Source organism: Eurytemora carolleeae, unplaced genomic scaffold (assembly GCF_000591075.1).
Source record: "Eurytemora carolleeae unplaced genomic scaffold, Eaff_2.0 scaffold1037, whole genome shotgun sequence".
Lineage (NCBI taxonomy): Eukaryota > Metazoa > Arthropoda > Copepoda > Calanoida > Temoridae > Eurytemora > Eurytemora carolleeae.
The window spans coordinates 88624-110766 of record NW_019396925.1 but is presented as its reverse complement, the minus strand read 5'-3'; the positions used below and the strand labels follow the sequence as shown (position 1 = coordinate 110766).

The 22143-nt window shown below is 31.4% G+C and overlaps 1 protein-coding gene across 2 annotated transcripts in view; it reads right to left on the bottom strand.

Moving 5' to 3' along the window:
• Positions 1-22143, bottom strand: part of LOC111710186 (protein shank) — a 45157-nt gene that overhangs the window by 16478 nt on the left and 6536 nt on the right. The window contains exons 4-9 of one of the 2 annotated variants that reach the window (XM_023484243.1): positions 21898-21915; positions 6857-6982; positions 6358-6429; positions 5529-5637; positions 2056-2136; positions 812-848 (exon numbers count right to left, since the gene is read on the bottom strand). In XM_023484243.1, the coding sequence (XP_023340011.1) occupies positions 812-848; positions 2056-2136; positions 5529-5637; positions 6358-6429; positions 6857-6982; positions 21898-21915 (443 nt within the window). The remainder of the gene's footprint in view (positions 1-811; positions 849-2055; positions 2137-5528; positions 5638-6357; positions 6430-6856; positions 6983-21897; positions 21916-22143) is intronic. The other variant, XM_023484245.1, reaches the window with a different exon arrangement.

The following is a 22143-nucleotide window of genomic DNA, read 5'->3' as shown; positions in this document are numbered from 1 at the left end:
CCCCCTTCTTCCTCCTAGAAAATAGATTATCCCCCCTTTACTATCGAGTCTGTTCGCATGATGATTGCATGTAATATCACGTGCAAAAATTGGGGTCATTTTCTTGCCTTGCTGCAGCCAAAACGGCGGAGCTATGAGATGACTCAAATAAAAACTGTTTACCCTTTAACTTGACGCAATTGCTAATCAACGCGTTGATAAGTCATTCATATCTAAGTCAGCCATGACAAATCACAATTTAATCATTGTTTTGATTGCAGTATTTTAAACTTTAAAAACTTGTACATCATTAATCACTGTTCAATTCATAACGATACTCCTTGTTAACCTAATCAGAAATAAATGAGAAATCCGATTTTTTCTTTCTGAAAATTATTTTTTAACTATTGTTTCTCTGAAAAGAAAAACGAAGATATCTTATGATGCAAGATGAGGTTGTAACGGGTACGAATTTTTCAGACGTCGCCAAAGTTTCAAATCTAAGTCTTAAAATATAAACCCTTGAATCCTTTAAAAACTGCTATGAACCGCTCAAACTCCTCAACCCTGACTGATAATTTATCTTAAATGTCAACATCCAATTTGCAGTTAAGTTTAAATCTTTAATTTACAAGATTTTACAGGAGGATTTTTCAAACGTAGAGCACTAAAAACGCCCAGGATCGTAAATTAAGTTCTTTTTCAAGCTAAACAGCCTTCAGCAAAAAATCTAATTTGACGGATTAGTCCCAATTTTATGATGAGGGGGGGGAGTAAAAAAGCATAACCAATTTTTAAGATGGGGGGAAGGGGAGGGGGGTAAAAAGCCTACCTATGCATTGCAGTCGATCCATCCTTAGTCCGGTAATCTAGAATAGAGAATAATAAATATTAAAAAGTATTGTTAGGTAGTATTGCGTGCTGAAAGGTGGGATTGATAATACTAAATTATTGAGTTCCATAATATGGAAAATATTTGAGGGGGGTGTCAGTTGTTTCAGTGATTGGATTAATTTTCTGAGCTAAAAACTTAAGAATTGTGGATATCGAGATCAATTCTTGATCTCCTCTTTTTATTAATCTGAAGATTAATTATTAATTCAATCACATTAATATCCAAGAAAATGTCTAATAGGGGGGGATAAGAGAAAGAGGGAGAAAGGAAAAAAGGGATAAAATAAGAAGAAGGAGGGTATAAAGGGCTGACAGGTTTGGATATTCAGGAATTCAATCTAATCTCATATTTGACTTCACCATAGACTTGGGTATGAAGGAGGAGGGGGGGGGAGAAGGATTATAATTAGCAGTAGATAATAGGTTGTGGAAAACCAATATTTGGGATTGATTCAAACATTTAAATGATTCAATATGTATTTGTGCTAAATAGAGGTATTTCTGCAATATATAGGAATTTGTCCAGGGGGGGGGCCTATATTTTTTCTTTTTAGGGGGGCTGAGCACCCGTTCGGGCCCAAAAACCCATGAAACTATAGATTTCAATGATCCAAGGAAGGGGGGGGGGCTAAACCCCATAGCCCCCCTGAATACGCCTCTGATGGAAGTGATCTCGGTACAAAATGGTCACAATTGGCCACAATTTGTTCCAGTCATTGGTTTGTAAGTAACTGGAGTAGGTTTGTTTTGTGTGAGTCGGTTTATGTATGTGTGTGTAATGTATGTTTGTGTGTGATGTGTATGTATGTGTTTGTTTATATTACGATTAGTTTGTAATCAAAGGTATTCAAACTTGCGTCACGATCTAGGGGAGATATATAGGGGACAGGATCTAGGGGACCTTGGAGATCTTTAGGGGACAGGATCATCACACAGTAAAAAAATATACGTAATACGGGACCTGATTATGACACATGAACCTTATGACCTCTTTGACCTCATATAACCTCAAATGATCTCTATGAACATTATTTGTCATATTTGACCTCTATTAACATTTATAGGACTCCATAAACTGTTACTGTTGACCAGAAACAACATCAAAAATAATCTTATTAAATGTCGTTTGACTTCAAATGACCTCCATGAATACCCAATGACCTAAGATGACCTCTATAATACCTATGAGAGCTCCTCCGTTGACTAAGACCAGAATACTCCGAGAGGATTTAGGATTTCTGGTGCACAGGCTCAGGGGTGTCTCTGAAATAAAAATAAAAAATGAACAAAAATAATTTTAAAATTATTATTTCTTATGCTTGAAGCTTAAAATTGTTCATATTTTTGAAAAACATAATTATCTAGAATATATTCAAGGTTTATCTAAAAACTACAGTGCCAGGCCAGCTTCACAAAGATGCTTTTTAAAACCGCAATTGAAAATAGTAAATTTTTAGCTAAACAAAGAACGATATCTCATTCATCCTTGATAAATGAGTTTTAAAGGGTCCCTTTGAGAAACATAAACCATCTTGAAATTAGATTATCATTTATTGCACATTTATTAGAATAATAAAGCAAGGAATGTAATTTGGTGGATTCCGACCCAATATAACTGCCACGCCTTTTACACAAACCACGCCCAGTTGGATAGATATTAGATCAGGGGTGTAGATTTGTAAGAATTATCCGGGGGTAATGTTTTTGAAAAATTAAAGTTTTGACATCATTTTTAATACTTTTTTTATCCACAATCCCAATTGATAAAAATCATTTGTTTTCACCAATTCTGCAAATAAAAACCTTAACAAAAATACCTAAAGTTTGTGATAAAAAAATGATTTTCTAAAAGGGGGGGGGGAGGGGAGAAAAACGATTTTTCAAGAAAACTGAAAAATATATAAATGAATGTTATGATTTCGAATTGATTCTCAGTGTACCAAATTGCTAAGATTAACTAAAATTTTTAGATAAATATATAAAAAAAAATTAAGGGGAAAGTGAATGAATAAATTATTGAATAAAAAATCAATAAATTTCCAACATTGGAGACAAATTTGGTAAAAATACCAACAGAGGTTGTATCACGGTCAGATCAGACATGTCTTGTCAAACCAAAAGGGTTGGCTTGGTACATAATGCTTTGAAATACAGATAGATAGATAGATAGATAGATAGATAGATAGGTAGATAGATATATTTGAAGAAGAGATAAGATAGGTCAGAATACTTGAATACAGATGAATGACAAGACAAGAAGAATAGAATGAGAAAAATAGACAGGGATGAATATTAAGTATCAATTTTTTACAAGTCCAAAAACTATAAAAAAATTGGATTTTTTAAAGATTAATCCGCAAATGCCGAAAAACATGTTTTTTATGATTTGAAGAATTTTTATTGGAATTTTTGGAAATGGCACAAATATTTCAGCAAAACAAAATTCTTCAATGGGGAGCACAAAATAAAGTTGAATTTGCAATTATTAAAAGCAAACTAAGAAGATGAAATTAATGGATTTTTTTTAACTTATCTACTAGAAATATTTAAAACCTTGCATGATAAACCCCCTTTAAAAACTGCAGGAGTCCCTTAAAGGGAGTGACCGGCAATGTATGGTAATAGAACTGAGATTGCAGTATTGTAAAGAAATTCTTTTGGATTCATTTGAGACATATAAAACGTTTTTAAGATCTATAATTACTAGGTTTGAGTGCAAAGTCGACGTTCAAAATCATCAATTTGGGTGGGTACGTTTAGAGAATCGTTTTTTTTTTTAATTATTAAATAACGACAAAAAAATGTAACAAAAATTCTACAGTAAACTAGGAACAGGTTGAGAAAATAAATCTAACTCTATTCATCGAAAATAAGTAATCTTAGTCAATTATTAATTTCTATAATCTCTCTTTAATCACAAAGATTTTCTGCAGATTTCCTGGAATTTTTATTGAAAAGACGACATCTAAATAATTTGAAGAAATCTGCGAACAATTCATAGAAAGTAAGAAACTCAAAATAATGATGAAAACGAAATAGTAGATTCCAACATTGATTATTTACATATTTATTTTGAGAAAGATGTTACTAAAGATCTAATTAGTTTACTATAGAGATTTATCTCAGTAATTATAGATCGTTAAAACGTTTTATATGTCTCAAATAAATCCAAAAAAAATTCTCTAAAATACTGCAATCTCAGTTCAACCACTATATATAGCCGGTCACTCCCTTTAATAGGCTAGAGAATATTAGCACCAATAAAAATGAGTGAGTTATAATGGTGTTCGCAGTACACAGTACAATTCAGTAAAGTATACCGTTGACCTATTATCATAAATTCAAACAATATTCAACCTTCAACACTGCAGATAAATACAAGATAGGTAGAAAGATAAAAAAGAGATAGAATGATAGACATAAAAACGAAACAGGATGCACAAAAGACCATAAAAAGACCCAAAAAATACGAATAATATAATTTATATATAAATTAACCCCTCCCCCCCCCCCAAAAAAAAATCAGTTTTTTAAACTGAAACCGAAAAACACAGAGGAAGACGGAAGTTAGTTAGGAAGTTTGATAGATAAGTGAATATGTAGCTAGGTTGCTAGGTAGTTAGGTGAACATGTAGCTAGGTTGCTAGGTAGTTAGATGAATATATAGCTAGGTTGCTAGGTAGTTAGGTGAGTATGTAGCTAGGTTGCTAGGTAGTTAGGTGGTTAGGTAGGTAGGCAGCTAGGTAGCTAGGTGTCTAAGCAGCTAGATAGATAGATAGCCAGGTAGTTGATAGTTAGATGAGTAGGTAATTAGGAATTAAAGTGGGTAGATGGGTAGGCAACTAGGAAGCTTGATAAATATATAGATAAACAGTGATAAGTCCTCGATTTCAAGCTAGATAGCTAGGTAGTAAGATAGTTAAATGGGTAGGGAGCTAGGAAGCTAGATAAATATATAGATATACAGTGATAAGTCCCCGATTTCAAGCAAACGTGAACATTACTCAGTACACTGATAATACCCCTAGACAAATACACATTACCATCAAGACTAACGTTAAAGGAAACATCGCAAATATCAATATTTAAGTTATAAGATTTGAACGAAAAATCAATGAGAAAAAATCTAGATTACTAAAAGATAACATTAACAACGTCTTTTAAAAATTCGCTAGCAGTCTCTTTAAAACAGATACAAAGACACACAAATCACATGAAGAAAAACACAAACGATAAGATTCGGATTAAGAGATAGCCAGAACTTAAGGACTAAGTAGACTGTTTTAATGGATTTCGATGCTTAAATGGCTTCAGAGAAAAAGATCCCTTAAAAGGAAGATGAAAGGTTGAAAAGGGCTTATTAAGATTTAAAGATAAAGTTTGAGTAAAAAACTTAAATTACGAATCATTCTGAATATTTTTAAACTAGACAAAACCAAGAAAAAAATAGAGAACCGAAACTCCATTCCACAAACTAATTTTTGCACTTTTAGTTTAAGATTTAAATGTTGTTCCCCGATACTTGTTATTTTATTTATGCTTTCAATTTTAATCTGATAAATTCATTTCAGAGTTCCACAGAATATATGCTTGTGATCAAGATCAAACACCCCTGAGATCAGTTTTGAATGAATGTTGGTTTAATTAACTGTTACCTCCTGAGTCTGGACAATGGAAGTTGGGATCCAACCCTTTATTAATCAGTTTCGAGATCTTCTCCACGTTGTTACTGGAGATGTACTCTATGAACTTCTTCTGGTTGCTCTACAACAATAACAAATATATGTACTGCAATGTTTACATTACTACCGCACTCGATTCTTCAAATGTTGATAAATATTAATTTCATCTAACAAAGTTTGAAGATAGTGCTAATAAGTGGAATTTGGCTCCCGTGCTCCAACTAATTTTTTTAGATGAAAATTTTACATTTCTTGGAGGACATAACTCAGTAAAACTAAAAAAAAAATTTTCACAACAAACTTTTCTGGAGGAGTTAATACATTCATTTTTTTACCAATTTCACCAAAAAAACCTAAATAAAACTAACTTCTGGGTAAAAACATGATTTTCGAAGAAGGTGGGCGTTTTTCAAGAAAATTCACACCCCTTGAGACTTTGTTTACAACAAAAAGTTTTGGAGGAACGTATTCAAACTTAATGCTGCTCGGTTAAGCTTTGTTTATATTCTCTCAAAAAACCTTCAGTGTGGTTTAAACAAAGTTTCTAAGTTAAAATAAAATGTGTTTTTTAAATAGATCAATTTTTGTTGAGACCCAGATCCATAGTAATGTATTTAATCACTGGCTAAAACTTAAGGAATGAAGCGCTTTTCTTAGTCTCTAATTTTCTATTCCTCCTATCTTTGCAACCTAATATTGAAAACCTTTTAATATTTTTAACTTTAAATTTAGTGATAGTTTTAAATATCAAAGCTTTACACCACCAGGTAGCAAAGATAGGGAATGATCAGTTTCTTTTTACCTTAGAATTAATCTGTTTCAACTGTTTCTGATCCAGGTTCAGCTCTTTGTAAACTTTCCGTTTGTATTTCATCTAGAAATAATTAATACAAAATAGGGAAATGTTACAATTTTTGAAGTGTTAAAAATGTTACCGACAGTATTTGAAGACTTTTTATAGCTGAATTTTACACTTTAAATAAATAAAAGTTTCTAGTAGAAGATATATCAAAGATGAACTAAATCGCGAATGTTGCAGAAAGATTTTTGAGCGTTATCTAAGCTTTGAAAATACTTTCCGTTTTTTTGCGGTGGGGGGGAGGGGATATTGTTAATAGCTTGGTTTAGAAGTATAGTTATGATTGTTTTAAATNGACTAGTGCACCCCTCAATAGTAAAAGTAAAAGGGATAAAAATATAAGATGTTGTTAATAGCTTGGATTAGAATTTTAGTTATAATTGTTTTAAATTGAAAAGTTTTGAGAGGTAGGGGTGTTACAAACTTAAAGGGGGGGGGGTACCTCTATGGTGTTGAGTGTAGACTGGAAGGGGTACTCGGAGAGGGTTCTCTCTTCATCCATAAACTTGCCAGCCTTACAGTTGTTTGGGGGCAGGAACAGTCCATAGTTAAACCCTTCATCCAACTCCTTAATAATAGATTATTAGGATTACAATTAGGCTGTTGCTTAAGGATTAAACAATTTATCTCTTCAAACTTAAAGTGTCCAATGTAGATATCGAGCTTAAACTTCTTAACAACTGAAGGGCTAGTTCGAGAAAATACAAGTCAGCTGTTGTTTACAGATTAAACAAGTAATCGCTTTAGACTAATAGATATCGAATTTAAACGTTCTGGGTTAGCTCTATCCCATAATTTCCGACTTCAGAATTTGATAACCTGAATGAAAACTTTTGAATTCAAGAGTTTAGTTTTAATCCTGAATTCTAATTGGTCGAAGTTTGAAATTTCTCGAGCTTTTATTGGTCAGTACGCGACACAGGAGACAAACGGCTGAGCTCTATTTGAACGAGATCAGCTGGTTTCGGCTCAACTAAATTTTTTTAATTCTGCGGGGTTAATGTATATATTCGGTAATTTAATGAGAATGCACAAATATTATTGGAACTTCAATATACGAGGGGTAATAATTATTGATTGATTGAAAGTAAAAGCATGCAAAAAAATCATAATGCAATTCTGCAAAAAGCTAAGAATGCACTCATGCAAAAAATAAAGAAACAATATGCAATCATGCAAATTTAAATATTGTTTTTTTAATATTTGGATCTGACACATTTCCGGGCATGGGGTTGGGGGGGGGGGGGTTATGAACAGCCCCCTCCTTCCCCACGTCTCTAAACTGGACTAGACTGAGCCCATGCTGTTTTAGAAACATATCAATTCAGAAACTAATTTAACAAAAGTTCAATATACAGACATCAAACATAATTCAGGATACTAGATTAATACATTCAAACAGATAGATATAGATAGAAAGATAGATGTACAGCTAGTTAGGTAGATAGCTAGATAGAAAGGTAGATAAATAGATAGGAAGATAGATGCACAAATAGTTGGGTAGATAGCTAGATAGATAGATAGATATGTAGATAGATAGATGGGTAGATGTATAGATAGACAGATGGGTAGATATATAGATAGATATACAGATAGATAGACAAATACAGATAGAAAAATATAGATAGAAAGATAGAAAGAAAGATAGTTAGATAGATACATACATATAGTTAGATATCATATAATAATAAAAAAGTAGAGAAAAAGAATCCTTGTATCAAATCGATTTATCCATTCATGTGATCAATTCGTTTGAATCAAAGAGATCGAACTGATCTCTGATCTATCCAATCTATGATCTATCCAATCTTTTATCTATCCAATCTATGATCTATCCAATCTCTGATCTATCCAATCTCTTGATCTATCAAATCTATGATCCATCTAATATATTATCTATCCAATCTATGATATATCCAATCTATTATCCATCCAATCTATTATCTATCCAATCTATGCTCTATCCAATCTCTGATCTATCTAATCTCTGATCTATCAAATCTCTGATCTATCCAATCTCTGATCTATCCAATCTCTGATCTATCCAATCTATGATCTATCCAATCTCTGATCTATCCAATCTCTGATCTATCTAATCTCTGATCTATCAAATCTCTGATCTATCCAATCTCTGATCTATACAATCTATGATCTATCCAATCTATGATCCATCCAATCTATGATCTATCCGATTAATCTGATATATCTGAAATCTATTTGGCCAGATAAATCTATCAAGGTTAACTCTCCTCTTAATTATTAATTAAAAGCAAGTCAAGTTCGTGATCCGGCTTAATTAGGATTTGATCGGCTTTCGGCTTGTTTACATTTGTCAGAAGAGTAAATAAATAGTGGTTAGTAAATTAGATAGATAGATAGATAGATAGATAGAAAAACTGTTAAATTTAAATGAAAATCCTATCAAGTGGTTTAAGTATATAATATTTTCAACAAAAATTTCATACAGATATTTTATTTTAAAAAATATAAATATATAAAATGAGAAGCCAAGCATTAATTGAAGAAATGATTTATATTAAGGTTTAAACAATAAACATTTCCATACTTGGATCAACATTATTAATCGATGATTAATAGATGTGTAATTATGCTCATAACAGGTCATTAATCTATCATTAATATACAATCTATATATTCATTCATTCATTCATTCATTCATTCATCCTTTCATTCACCAATTCATTCATCATTTCATTCATTATTTAGCCAATTTATCAAATTCAACTAACTGACTTGAAAAAACTAACTATTTCTTTATCTATCTATCTATCTATCTATCTATCTATCTATCTATCTATCTATCTATCTATCTATCTATCTATCTATCTATCTATCTATCTATCTATAAAAAAAAAAATATTTTTATTTGTTATTTTTTTGCTGTCAATTTATTTTTATTTGTCCAGACATAAAATTTTTAATTGTGAGAGAAAATTAGATTAATGAATCTGAATTTAACTTCTAAACAAGAATGTACTGACGTCAAAACTTTTGGATTGTAAACCTCGAGATCAAGCAGTTATGGGATGAATAGTTGAAATTGAAGGATCAATCAAATTATCTTGAAACTTAAAGTTGTCTCAGTGGATTTCAAAATCAATTGTTGTAGATTAGCACTATTACACTCATAACCTCTATACATCTTGTAGTTAACACTCTCAGAACGTGGTTAATCCAGAAATCTGTACTTATGTTTAGAACGGGTCCAACGGATTAAGTTATCGCCGCCGATAAGAGAGAAACAAAAAGTTCTTTTGTGGATTATATTAAGATTTAAGGCCTTGCAAATTCGCGATCTTTCACTTCGAAATTCAGAGCTGAGCTGAAAAAGTTTTCCAGATAAAATAAGTTTCAGATTCTACACTTAATTTTTTTCTCTTATCGAAATCTAATTTTTCCAGAGCGGATTCTGAATTTGATTCCGCAATAAAATGAAACGGATTCCTAAAATCTAAATGTCCACCATCTCTCTGAGATTCCCATTTCATCCCTTTTCCTCAGGGAAGAATAAAATCAAAAGTTTTTCTAATGATGGCACAAAATTTAAAAAGGGAAAAAAATATTTCTGTCTGAATCCGTCTTTTTTGTCAGAATATGCGTCTAGTTTTTCTGAATGTGTTTAGATTAATGTCTATGTCTGAATATGTGTCAAGTTTCTCTGAATATGTGTCTAGTTTGTCTGAAAATGTGTCTAGTTTTTATGAATGTGTTTAGATTGATGTCTATGTCTGAATATGTGTCTAGTTTGTCTGAATATGTGTCTAATTGGTCTGAAAATGTGTCTAGTTTTTCTAAATGTGTTTAGATTTATGTCTATGTCTGAATATGTGTCTAGTTTCTCTGAATATGATTTTAATTTGTCTGAAAATGTGTCTAGTTTTTCTAAATGTATTTAGATTTATGTCTATGTCTGAATGTGTGTCTAGTTTGTCTGAATAATTTCAGGATATTTCTTCATCATCTGAAGACGAACACAATAGATGTTTTCTTTCATATTTGGCTCATCTTTTATTCCTCTTGTGCACCCCCCCCCCCTCAAGATTCCCCTCTACACCCCCCCCCTTTAGGCCCTAGGGACTAGAAAACCCCTGAGGGATGCAGAAAGAAGGTTCCCTTGAATATAAATTGTTCATTATCCCTGCAAAAAATAAACGGATGCAAGAGTAAATAATGCTATGCAAATATTGTAAACAGGGCAAGGACAGACTAACAGACAGGCAGACAGACTCATTGACAGACAGATAGACTCACAGACAGATAAACTGACAGACCAATAGAATCACGTACAGATAGAATGACTTAGAGACAGACTGACATATAGATAAACTCAAATGCAGATAGATTCACAGACAAATAGAATGACAGGATAGATATAATAACAGATAGAATGACATACAGCAAGACTGATAAGACAGAAAGACTCACATAAAGATAAACTGACATAAAGTCACATCCAGATAGACTGACATACAGACAGACAGATAGACTAAAGACAGATAGACTGGATGACTGAATGCCAGATAGACTGAAAGACAGATTGATTAAAAGACAGATGGACTGAACAGACAGATAGACTGACAGACAAAAAACAGACAGACACCGACACAAACACACATGAAACACAGATTGACGCCTGTATGACCTCTCTCAAGTGTTGAAATGTACAGATTGTTAAAAAGAATCAAATTCGAATATTGGAATTTTCAGGCCCCGCTAATCATCCAGAGTTCAACATAGGGTCAAATTCAACACATTTTTTCATCCGACACACAAAGGGGGGCCTTGCGCAAATAAAAACGATATCTATCAAATTAAACTTTCATCTCGCATTATGTACCGGCAAAAAAACTTTTAAACTAATACACTCAGGCAATATTATTTGGCTTTACCAGGGGTCAACGCCTCCCCCCCCGACATACCGACTGATAGTGTTAAAGGTTACAAAGTATCTGGACCTAATCTTTTTGCAATAAAGCGAACTTAAGATAAAATCACGGTCAATAAATAAGAATTTATAATTATACAGTAAACACAAAGAGGGTCATTAATCAACAAGAGAAGTGGGTGGCAGAAAATGACAAGGTGTACATTTTTATAGATGACTTTTGGAGCAAAGAAGGGAATCGGGGTGTATAATTTACAGATTTGCCGACAAAAAAAACATGCTTATACATCCATTATTATAAATTTTAATTTTTAGTTATTGTTCAGATTTTTTGGAAAATAAAATTTGGAACCTTTCTTAAAGAAAAATATATGGTTTAAATTTACTTGATAATACTTAATAAATTAATCATTGGAAAGCAGGACCCAGAGATAAGAGAGTTACAGAGATCGATTATCAGCTAAAATATGCGATATTTTCCACAGCGTGTTCTATTGTGTACAAGTACTGTACACGACCAATCAGCAGGGATATTTAAGGATCCTTTAGATACGAAACATAAAATCTTCAAAAATAGACTGAATTCATAAATGTTGTTTCCTTTTTAAAATTGGAGTTTTTCTCTAAAAGTTGTGAAGCTTAACCCCTGAATGGGTATTATGTTCAACAAGTGGCCGTGAGATCGCACTCTAAAAACTTAACGTAAAAACGTAGCATGTCGTGCCGGGTCAACTTAGGCCTACGTAGCCCACCCTGTGAAAGGAGATAAGCAGTCTGTGTAGTCTGTGGCAGTACCTTTTGAAGAAAACATTTGAGATATAAATTTAAATGTTATAAAAAATGTCTGTTTATTCATGTTGTAGCATTAAATGACTGCTTACTGGTACATAATACAGGGCGGGATAAATTGATATAAATACTATTAAGACTGGATTATTACCAGGAATTCCTTAAGGGGGGAGGGGGTTGCAATACAACTTTCTTTTCCTATTTATCAGACTTTATTCCTTTGTTAAATTCTCTCATAACTTTATATATTTGTCCATTTAAACATTTAATCTGACATCTGATTTATTACTAATTCATTTAAACTTACATATCATTATCAAATTGATTGATATTTATAAACATTTGTTTCATTTCCATTTATTTAATTAAATCAAAATATTAACTACCTTCATATCTATATAATTGATTGAACTGATATCTACTCTGCTTATTATTTAATATTTGACCACCAGGTGCGCACTACCCCCCCCCCCATAATCAACCTCCTACCTTCCCCAACACAAACCTTGTATTAAGCCTGCACCCAGTTTGACCTTAATTTCCAAATTTGGCTACGGCGTATTATAAAACAAAGACCAGAAACGTTGATTTTAATCAAAATAATTATATGATTGGTTTCATGTGTTTTGTATACACATGAAGAAAAAAATACTAGTAATTTCAGGAGAAAAACAGTGCTTAGGATCCATTTAATTTTGATGCGGATCCGGGATCCGCACTGGAAAACAATGGATCCGGATATCCGGCTCCCGGTCATTTCTTTAAGATTTACTGAATTTTTGTATCAAAAAATAATTTTCAAATTTTGTTTTATTTTTTTTTTCGCTTATTTTTATCCTAAAACTTGGTGAACCATTCAGAAATGAGTAAATTTTATAATCTCTCGTTCAGATTTGGGTTTTAGGAGTAAAAAAGTTTTTTTTGCAGTTTTTAGTTGATATTTTACCCCTTGGATCCAGATCCGTGGATCCGCATATTTTTGCGAATCCGGATCCGGATCCAGGAAACCAAAATCTTGCCGATCCAACGGATCCGGATCCTAAGCACTGGAGAAAAGCATTCTTGAAAAAGTCTCTTGAAAATGTGGATTTAATCCCAAGGGTATAAATTCTTTATAACAACACCCCCGCCAGATCCTGAAAAAAAAATTGTATTCTCCAAAATGCTTGAAAATTTTCGGTCAAGTTGAAATGTTTTTTTTCTTATATATAGAATGGATAAATTAAAGAAAGGATGGACGGGTAGATAGATAGATAGATAGATAGATAGAAGGATAGAGAAATAGAGAGATAGAAGGATAGATAAATAGAAAGATGAAAAAATATATATATAAATAGATATTTAGATAGGATGAATAAATAGATGGATATATAGATAGAAGGATAGATAGATATATGGATAAATAGATGGATAGTTAGATGGATATGTTTAGGTTAACGCCCTATATTTACTGGAAGCCTAATAACTTAACTATCCCCGAATTCCTCACGGAATCTAAGGATACATAAGGAATAAAAATGTGACACAAAATAAAATAAAACCAGCAAAAGAAAACAATCTCAATTTTATTCTTTTATTTATTAACCTATCAATTGTATTTTTTTCTATAATAATCATCCCTGTTTTTTCCGGATATATATTATTTCATCTTCAACTCCATTTTTGGAAGTTAAAAGATGATATGACGTGTATGGTCGATACGCCCTCGTTCAACAGACACAGACAAACAGACATAAAAACAACAAACCTAAGCAGAGACAAAAGAATTAACACAAAAAAACAAACAAAAAATACTAACTACAATGACGGCATTCACCAAATTTTGTCTGACAACGGTAACAATGATTATAATTGCAATTGTTTATGCACATTGCACATTGTGGAGTAAACAAGAGAAAGTGCAGATTTAAACCAACTGATTTGTAATTCATTTAATTATAATTCAAACACCCCCTAGTTTCTCCAGTTCATTCATTAATCCATTGATTAATCCATTCATTAATCCATTAATTACTAACCCATTCATTAATCCATTTTTGAATCTATTCATTTTTCCTTTCAAAATCCTTTAATAAATTCATCATTTATGCCTTATTATCTATTCATTTCTCCATTAATTCTTCCATTGACGAATCCATTAAGTATCCATTCATACATCCATTCATCCCCTCATTGATTCAATCATTAATATTTCATTAATTCGTTTATTCATTGATCTGTTTCTTTAATTAATATTTAGTCCATTTATTTATTAATCTTCTATTGACTGATCATTAAGTAATCCATCTATCTATTCATTAATCCTTTTCTTAGTCCATTCAATAATCCTTTTCTTAATCCATTCATTAATCCTTCCTTAATTCTTTTTATAATCCATTCATTAATATTCATTTCTCCATTCATTTATTAATCTTCTATTAACTGATTCATAAAGTAATTCATTAATCCCTTCATTAATCCATTCATTGATCCATTCATTCATTTACTAATCCTTAAAGCAACATTCACCAATTCTATCTTTTTTAAATGATTCTTCAATTTTTTCAGTCATGTTTTTCTTTCAACAAATATCCATTCTGTGCTCAATTGATTTATATCAATATGAAATCCATTTCATCATCTATTCATCCATCCTTCCATCCTTCCATCCATCCATCCTATCAATTGATATTTTATCAATCCATCTGTTCACTGTAATAACGAATTTGAAGATAAAATCACAGATTTCATGAAAATTGAAATTGATATTTCCTAAATTACAAATAACAATTTTAGATTTAATATAAGATAAAAATTCAAACAAATGAAAATGAACGGAAATTTTAAAAGGATTAGTTAAATATATATACATATAAACATTTTTTTAAGCCGATTTAAAATTTAATACAAAGAATAGAGCCGAATTATAAATAATGAAGCCAAATTTTAAATAATGGAGCCGAATTATAAGTTCTGGAGCCTAATTATAAGTACTGGAGCCTAATTATAAATACTGGAGCCGTATTATAAAGAACGGGGCAGAATTACAAATAATGTGGTCGAATTACAAAGAATGGAGCCAGATTACAAGAAATGGAGCCGAATTATAAGGAATGAAACCGAATTACAAACAATGGAGCCGAATTACAAGGAATGGAGCCGAATCATAAAGAACTGAATTACAAGGAATGGAGCCGAATCATAAAGAACTGAATTACAAGGAATGGAGCCGAATCATAAAGAACTGAATTAAGACAAAAGACAAAGATGGAAACGACGTCGAAATGTTTGAACAAGGTTAACCGTGCTGGACTTCTACATATTCAGAATATATGCAGACAGATAGACAGATACGACAGATAGACAGATAGACAGATGGACAGACGTACAGAAAGATAGATATACCAGATAGACAGACATACTAAAAACAGACAAACAGATAGGCAAACAGGCAGATATACAGACAGATAGATAGACGGACAGACAGACAGCTAGATAGACTGATAAGAAAGATGTAAACAGACAAATAAACAGACAGACAAATATTTGCCTGCTTTAAAGAGAAGCAACTGCTTGACATTGACAGAGTTGAACTCTTGGGACATTAGATTCAATTTATCTGTCAAATATCATATGATTAGAGAACAGACGTACATAATCACGCACATACTAACATACACAAGTCACGCATGCGCAAACAGCAGTTCCTATTTAAGAAAGACATTTGTTTTTAAAAACTATGAATTAATTCTTATTTTTAAAGGTGCAATTTGTTTTTTGGTCAGAAACCTTCAGAATGTCTGTGTAAAAAAATGTTAAAAAGTTTAGTCAATTTACTTAAAAAATGAAGATTGGCAAAAAAATAACAAATCTGCACACGACGAATGTTTTTTTTGGATTATCTCTGGGGAAGTATAAAAAAGAGCAGAACATTTTTAAAGGGGTGGGGAGGGGGGTTATAGATTGTGACTAACTAAATGTTGAATAGCTTAAAATGTCACGTTAATCTATGATTTACATTCGTATAATGAGAAAAAATACTTTAAAATAAAAAAAAATTTAATGGTTATTTAAACCAGTTTTTATTGGAATAAATTGCTTTTTTTGAGAATTTGATATTGAGGATAGCAAACTACTTTTTCCTCAATTAACCAACATGAAAGTTCAGTGTTGGATGGACAAACTTTTACGATTGAAAAAAATTGCCAGAAGCAATCTAATTGTTTTTTAAACAGTGTGACCATATATGAGATTTGTCTAGTCAGTTTCACAGAGTAAATCAAACAGAAATTTGGCCGCTTTTAAACACATTTTTTTTAATATTTGAAAACCCAGCTTTGACTGGAAACTAAACTTTCCTAAAAATCTTAAAGAACATCCCCTTGGTTGTACTAAGTTCCCCAATCAAAATTTGAGGCAAATCGGTCAAGGGGGTTATAAACAAACCAGCAAACCAACCAACCAACAAACAGACAACCAGAGAAACAGATACCAACTTATGGATACACTTCTAACAGAAAAAAAGTATGAATTATGATCTTAAACCTACAAAACATCAAATATTTATTAAGTTTGATAAAAAGTAGTTTTATCTAGATAACAATATTGAAACCTGAATAAATATTGTCTTCAGCAAAATTTTTTATTATTCTTAAACTGATAAGATTTATAATTTAATAATTTTATCCTTGTACCTTGAAACTTACATGCCGACGTCTCATATTTTTAATTCAATTTATTTCTTGTCATTATCATATTATTAACTATTTACTCAAATACTAATTTTAACTAATTAATTAATAACTATCACGTTAGTGTGAGTGTTAATCTGTCCGTGCGCGCTACCGAATATGAACTGAAGATGCGCGCGTTAAGATGTGTGTATGTGTGTGCGCGTAAATGAGGGAAAAGTGTGGGGGGGACTCTCTAAGTAAATAAACCAGAGTCCTGGGAAAATATTAACAAATAAGACACAGGGGGAGAAACATACATCTAAATCAAATCAATAAGTTCAAAGTTCTAATGGAAGTATAAATAATAGATGTTGCCAAATTAAAAAAAAGAAATCATACAAAAGAGAAAAAACACGAAGTACATTTCGAAACTAAATTTTAAAATGACTACCACAGAAAGTACAAATAAGGACAAAAATATTTAACCAATTCCCTCGGCGTTGAATAAAATTACTTGGTTTTTTAATTATCCCAAAACCCAGCCTTGCATAAGGATAAATTTAATAACCCCTGACGACCCTTTAAAGTGCACCTTCTTCCCCCCCCCCCACCCTCCCATCAGTGTCAAAGGAACAATAAAGGCAATCATAATAATAATAAATATAAATTTTTTGCTTGATTCATCTTTCAAGATTGCATTTCTGTCTGATAGTTTTGAAGGTTTGTCATGTATGTTTCTTGTCTTACACTGTCTATTATAAAAAACTGTCCTTTCGTCCGAGACTCGAACCTGTTTGAAATAGAAAAAATTTTTACTGTCGGCGTTTTTGAGCAATTTTTTCTGGCAATTCAAGGAAAACATGCCAAAGTTTCCTAGGCACTTTTCAAGCATTAATTAGGTCTGTACCTATCTATCTATCTACAGGTTTGATATAAAGTATAATGTGGGAAGATGTGCCTGTATTTAAGGAGAAACTGCTTGAAATAAAAGCCTAGAATAATGCGCTCTCAAATTAAGCATGAGAGAGATATGGAAGAGAAATCTTTTTCTGAGAATGAATTAAAATAAATCTAAAAATCTGAAATCTTAGATATCTTTCTTTTGAATTTGTGTAGAAAAAAATGGTTTCGAATCTAAGTTTAAATAAACGAATTTCAGCTAAATTTTTATATTTGTTTAAATTAATTTCGGCGAAGTTTTTTTTAACCTTGAATTAATTAAATATAAATATTATTTTCACTTTTGTGAAATTGTATAAAATTTGATATAATTAGTCTGAATTAACCAATCTCAATTTGAAACTAAATTATCTGAAGGACATTTTTATATCTCAGGCGTTGCTTCATCTTGCAACAACAAAAATAATTTCAATCAACCAACCGAACAAAACAAACAAACAAACCGTTATATTCCCACATATAAAATAAAATCAACAATGGATCCTTACATTTTCCTTTGTGTTGTATATTCTACTTCTTTATTACTCTTTATTATCTTTAAATATCGATTTCTAATTCTACATTTTCTAAGTCAAATTCTTTTTCAGATCTCTTAAAGAGTTTTTGTCACAAACTTGAATTTTATAATCCCTAAATCTTTGCAACCTAATGTTTCAAACTTAAATTATTTTATCTAACAGATTTTATAGTTTGAAATATCAAAAGTCTTTGAAATTAGGTTGCAGAGATATAGTGATTATTTTTTTATTTAATGCCTTAGCTTTATTCCAAATTTCCTCCCACTTTTCTCAAGTTACCATACCGTTTTTTAAAAGTTAAATTTACAAGTTCATTAGATTAGAGCGTGGGAAAAAAAGTTTAAGTAACAGTGTCAGGACTCAAAGAGTCATTTTTTCCTTCCAAATGCCTCGAATTCATAACACAAATACCCCTCACAAATGGCTTATTTGTTACTTTTTTCTCCATTTTGCTATAACTGATTCTGTTTCGTAGTGATATGATTTTTATCCCATTCTATAAAAAAAATTGGGGTTCTAAGAAAATTTGTAAAAGTTTTTTTGCAAACTCAGCTCCAAGTTAGTAGGGCAACCTGTGATCCAGCCAATATATATTTTATTATCTAGTTCAGATCAAATATCATCAGATATATCTATAATATAGGTTAAAGCAAGATCGTATTGCAAGGAAACTTATTTCAGAAGTGTACGCATCTTTTGTACTGCATTGTACTGTCTCTGGGCGGTAATGTAAACACAAGACGGATGTCACAGCCTGACATGGGATCCATCTTCCACATAAAATCAATGAAATATTCTGGTCATAGGAAACTATTATGTGAATTATCAAAATTATCAAAATAAATGCATGCTTTTATCCTCCTCCGATACTAAACGAATACTAATGCATCTATTCTTGTTTACAAATTCCGCTAAGAGAAGACTGATTACAATATGTACGCAGAGTATACGCAACTGCAATTAACTTTCCTTATATTATAACCTTGGGTTAAAGGGACTGTAAGCGTTATTTCAAGGGACCCCTCATGCAAAGAGGGCAATGTCCGATTTACAACGGTACCCTTCAAAGCTTTATCTGATCAAGTTTTAATTAGCAATGCATGTTTTTGTTTAGTTAAACTTTATTTTCATTTCGATGGAGGGTTTTTGAGATTGCACTTTTCAGTCCTCTAAAACGTTTTTTTAATAAAGCGTTTTATGTATTTTTTTCAGAAATTAAACTTCACTTGTTATATATTTTAGAAAAAAAATCGATAAAAATGTTTTACATGGCATAAAGAATATGGCGGGTAAAAAAAGAAAATAAATAAATGTGAGAAAAGAATAGCATGTACATTTATAAGGTCCCATACAATATACAATATTTATGATCTACAGTTCCATTGAGACAACATTTTTACCACCCCATACAACACATGAATATGGATAGATAGATAGATAGATACATACATATCTCGATAGATAGATACATATCTTCAAACATACATGTTGTATAGAGCCTTTACATACACACAAAATGGGACAACATAGCGGTGAAAAGATAGTTTCAGTGTTTACAACACCAAGTTTCATAGACAGGGGATTTTTACTACTCTATTCATTTTATAAAGGTATAAAGGATGAAAATTAGATAGATAGATAGCTATAGAAAAGTTGAATAAAATTATAGATTTATTAAAAGCATTAATGACATAATATTAATAAAATTTCTATCCATATGGACATGTTTTTAATGGTTAAAGGACAAAAAGAAGTTGAAAAAACAGTGAATTTAAAACAGGAAAAAGATGGAAAAAGGAAAAACAATGAAATGTTGTAGGTTTGCAGAATTCTGCCAAGGATTATAAACCTAAGAATGACAAACAGAAACGGAATGACAAACCAAGAATTTACGAGACAAAAAACGCCCAAAACAAAATGTATTTCTAACGAGGATGATTTAAATATGCAAGAAGAGGAAAGATGAGAAAAAAAAACTATTTTACAGGATCAGTCACAGGTACAGTAAGCATCCAAGGTCGACAATTTCCAATTGTAGATTCTCTAAAAAAAAGACAATTGCTTACAAGCAGAAACTCGTGATCCGATGAAGATTTCAATGGTACTGTTGTGCATCGGAGTGTAACTTGAAATTATGCTTACAGTCCCTTTAAACGAGGAGTTTTTAAGAGTAAAGAAGAGAAGAGGGGCCGATATTGCAATTACCTTCAAATCAAAGCCATGAAGCGCAAAATTTCCGATTCGCAACGGTACTATTTAATCCTGAAACGGATTCGCAACGGTACTATTTAATCCTGAAACGGATTCACAACGGTACTATTTAATCCTGAACCGGATTCGCAACGGTACTATTTAATCCTGAAACGGATTAAACATAAGATATCATTGTTTTTCTTGAAGAGATTCTTATTCTTTCGTTTTATCTTCACGTCAATTTTGTCGGGAACCAAATTTAAAAATATTTAATTTCTTATTTAAAACGGAGAACTCATTTTTGTCAAAACAAAGCTTTAAAGAATTGTGAATCGGACTGGAAGGGCACCGAAAATTTAAAGGAAAGAATACAGATATAGGAATACAGATATAGGAATACAGATATAGGAATAACAACAGAAACAGTGAAGAATTAGGAAAGAGAAAATAGAGAAAATTTAAATAAAGAAAATAATAAAAAAGTATAAATATAAAATGGTAAGAATTCAGCAGACAAGCAAAGGTAAACAGAATTGATGAATACATAAAGGAAAAACTAATTATGAAAAAAATAATGAAATCTTAAAAAGAAGCTTAAAGAGGAGAAATCAAATCAAAGAAAGATAATGTATTGATAAAAAGTTTAATTTTCAGTTGTAATGAAAAAATGTCTCCACATATATAATTAAAATGTGTTAAATATTACTCATCTTTACATTAACCCATCTCTTCTTGAACATTATCTAAATAGCAGGTGGTGTCACCCCCCACCCCTATAATTTATATATCAGGTTCCATCCTATAATTTCACTGCACCAAGATTATAAATTCCAAGCTGCTTAAATTCATACCTACCTTTACTACCTCTACTACCTCTACTAGCTCTTTTATTCAACATCTACTACCTCTTCTATTCAACATCTACTACCTCTTCTATTCAACATCTACTACCTCTACTACCTCTTCTATTCAATATCTACTACCTCTACTACCTCTACCTCCTCTTCTATTCTACATCTACTACCTCTTCCATTTTACCTCTACCATGTCTTCCATTTACTTCTAAGACATCTTGAAATTAACTATTTAATACAATTCAATTATCAGCAAGAAAATTAAGAATATCTTATTCCTCCTTGATCATAGAAAAGTTTTAAGGGTACCGGTGTTTGCCGGACATGCCAGTTTAAAAAAAGAGGGTTTATTCAATAAAAAAATGATAAACTTTATGCTACCTAGGTGAAAGTGAACACAAAAACTAAACAAGTGACAATATCAAATATCAAATGTCCAGCCTGCGGTTGAAAAAGTTTTAAATTGCCACTTTATTCCCATGTTTATTAGACTATAATATAATAAAATAAACCTGTAAACATCAAAAATACATTTAATTTATCTGATTTATAACATTTTATAGCATGCAACGAACACATATAAAAAAGCATGCTTATGAAAAGCTACATACCCTGTACCAAGTGGAAACCTAGATAATTAGTCATATATAGTGCACTGGTGATTAGTAGGCATAACAATGTGGGGTGATATAAACAAATGTAGTTGTTTTTTATAAGGTTGTCTTTAAATGTTCAATTTGTAATAATCAACATTACATTATTATAAAAAAAATCATGATTATTTGTATCTCAAATAAAATCTTATTTAATAGTAAATATTCATATTTAAATATTTTTTTATTTTAATAATATTATTT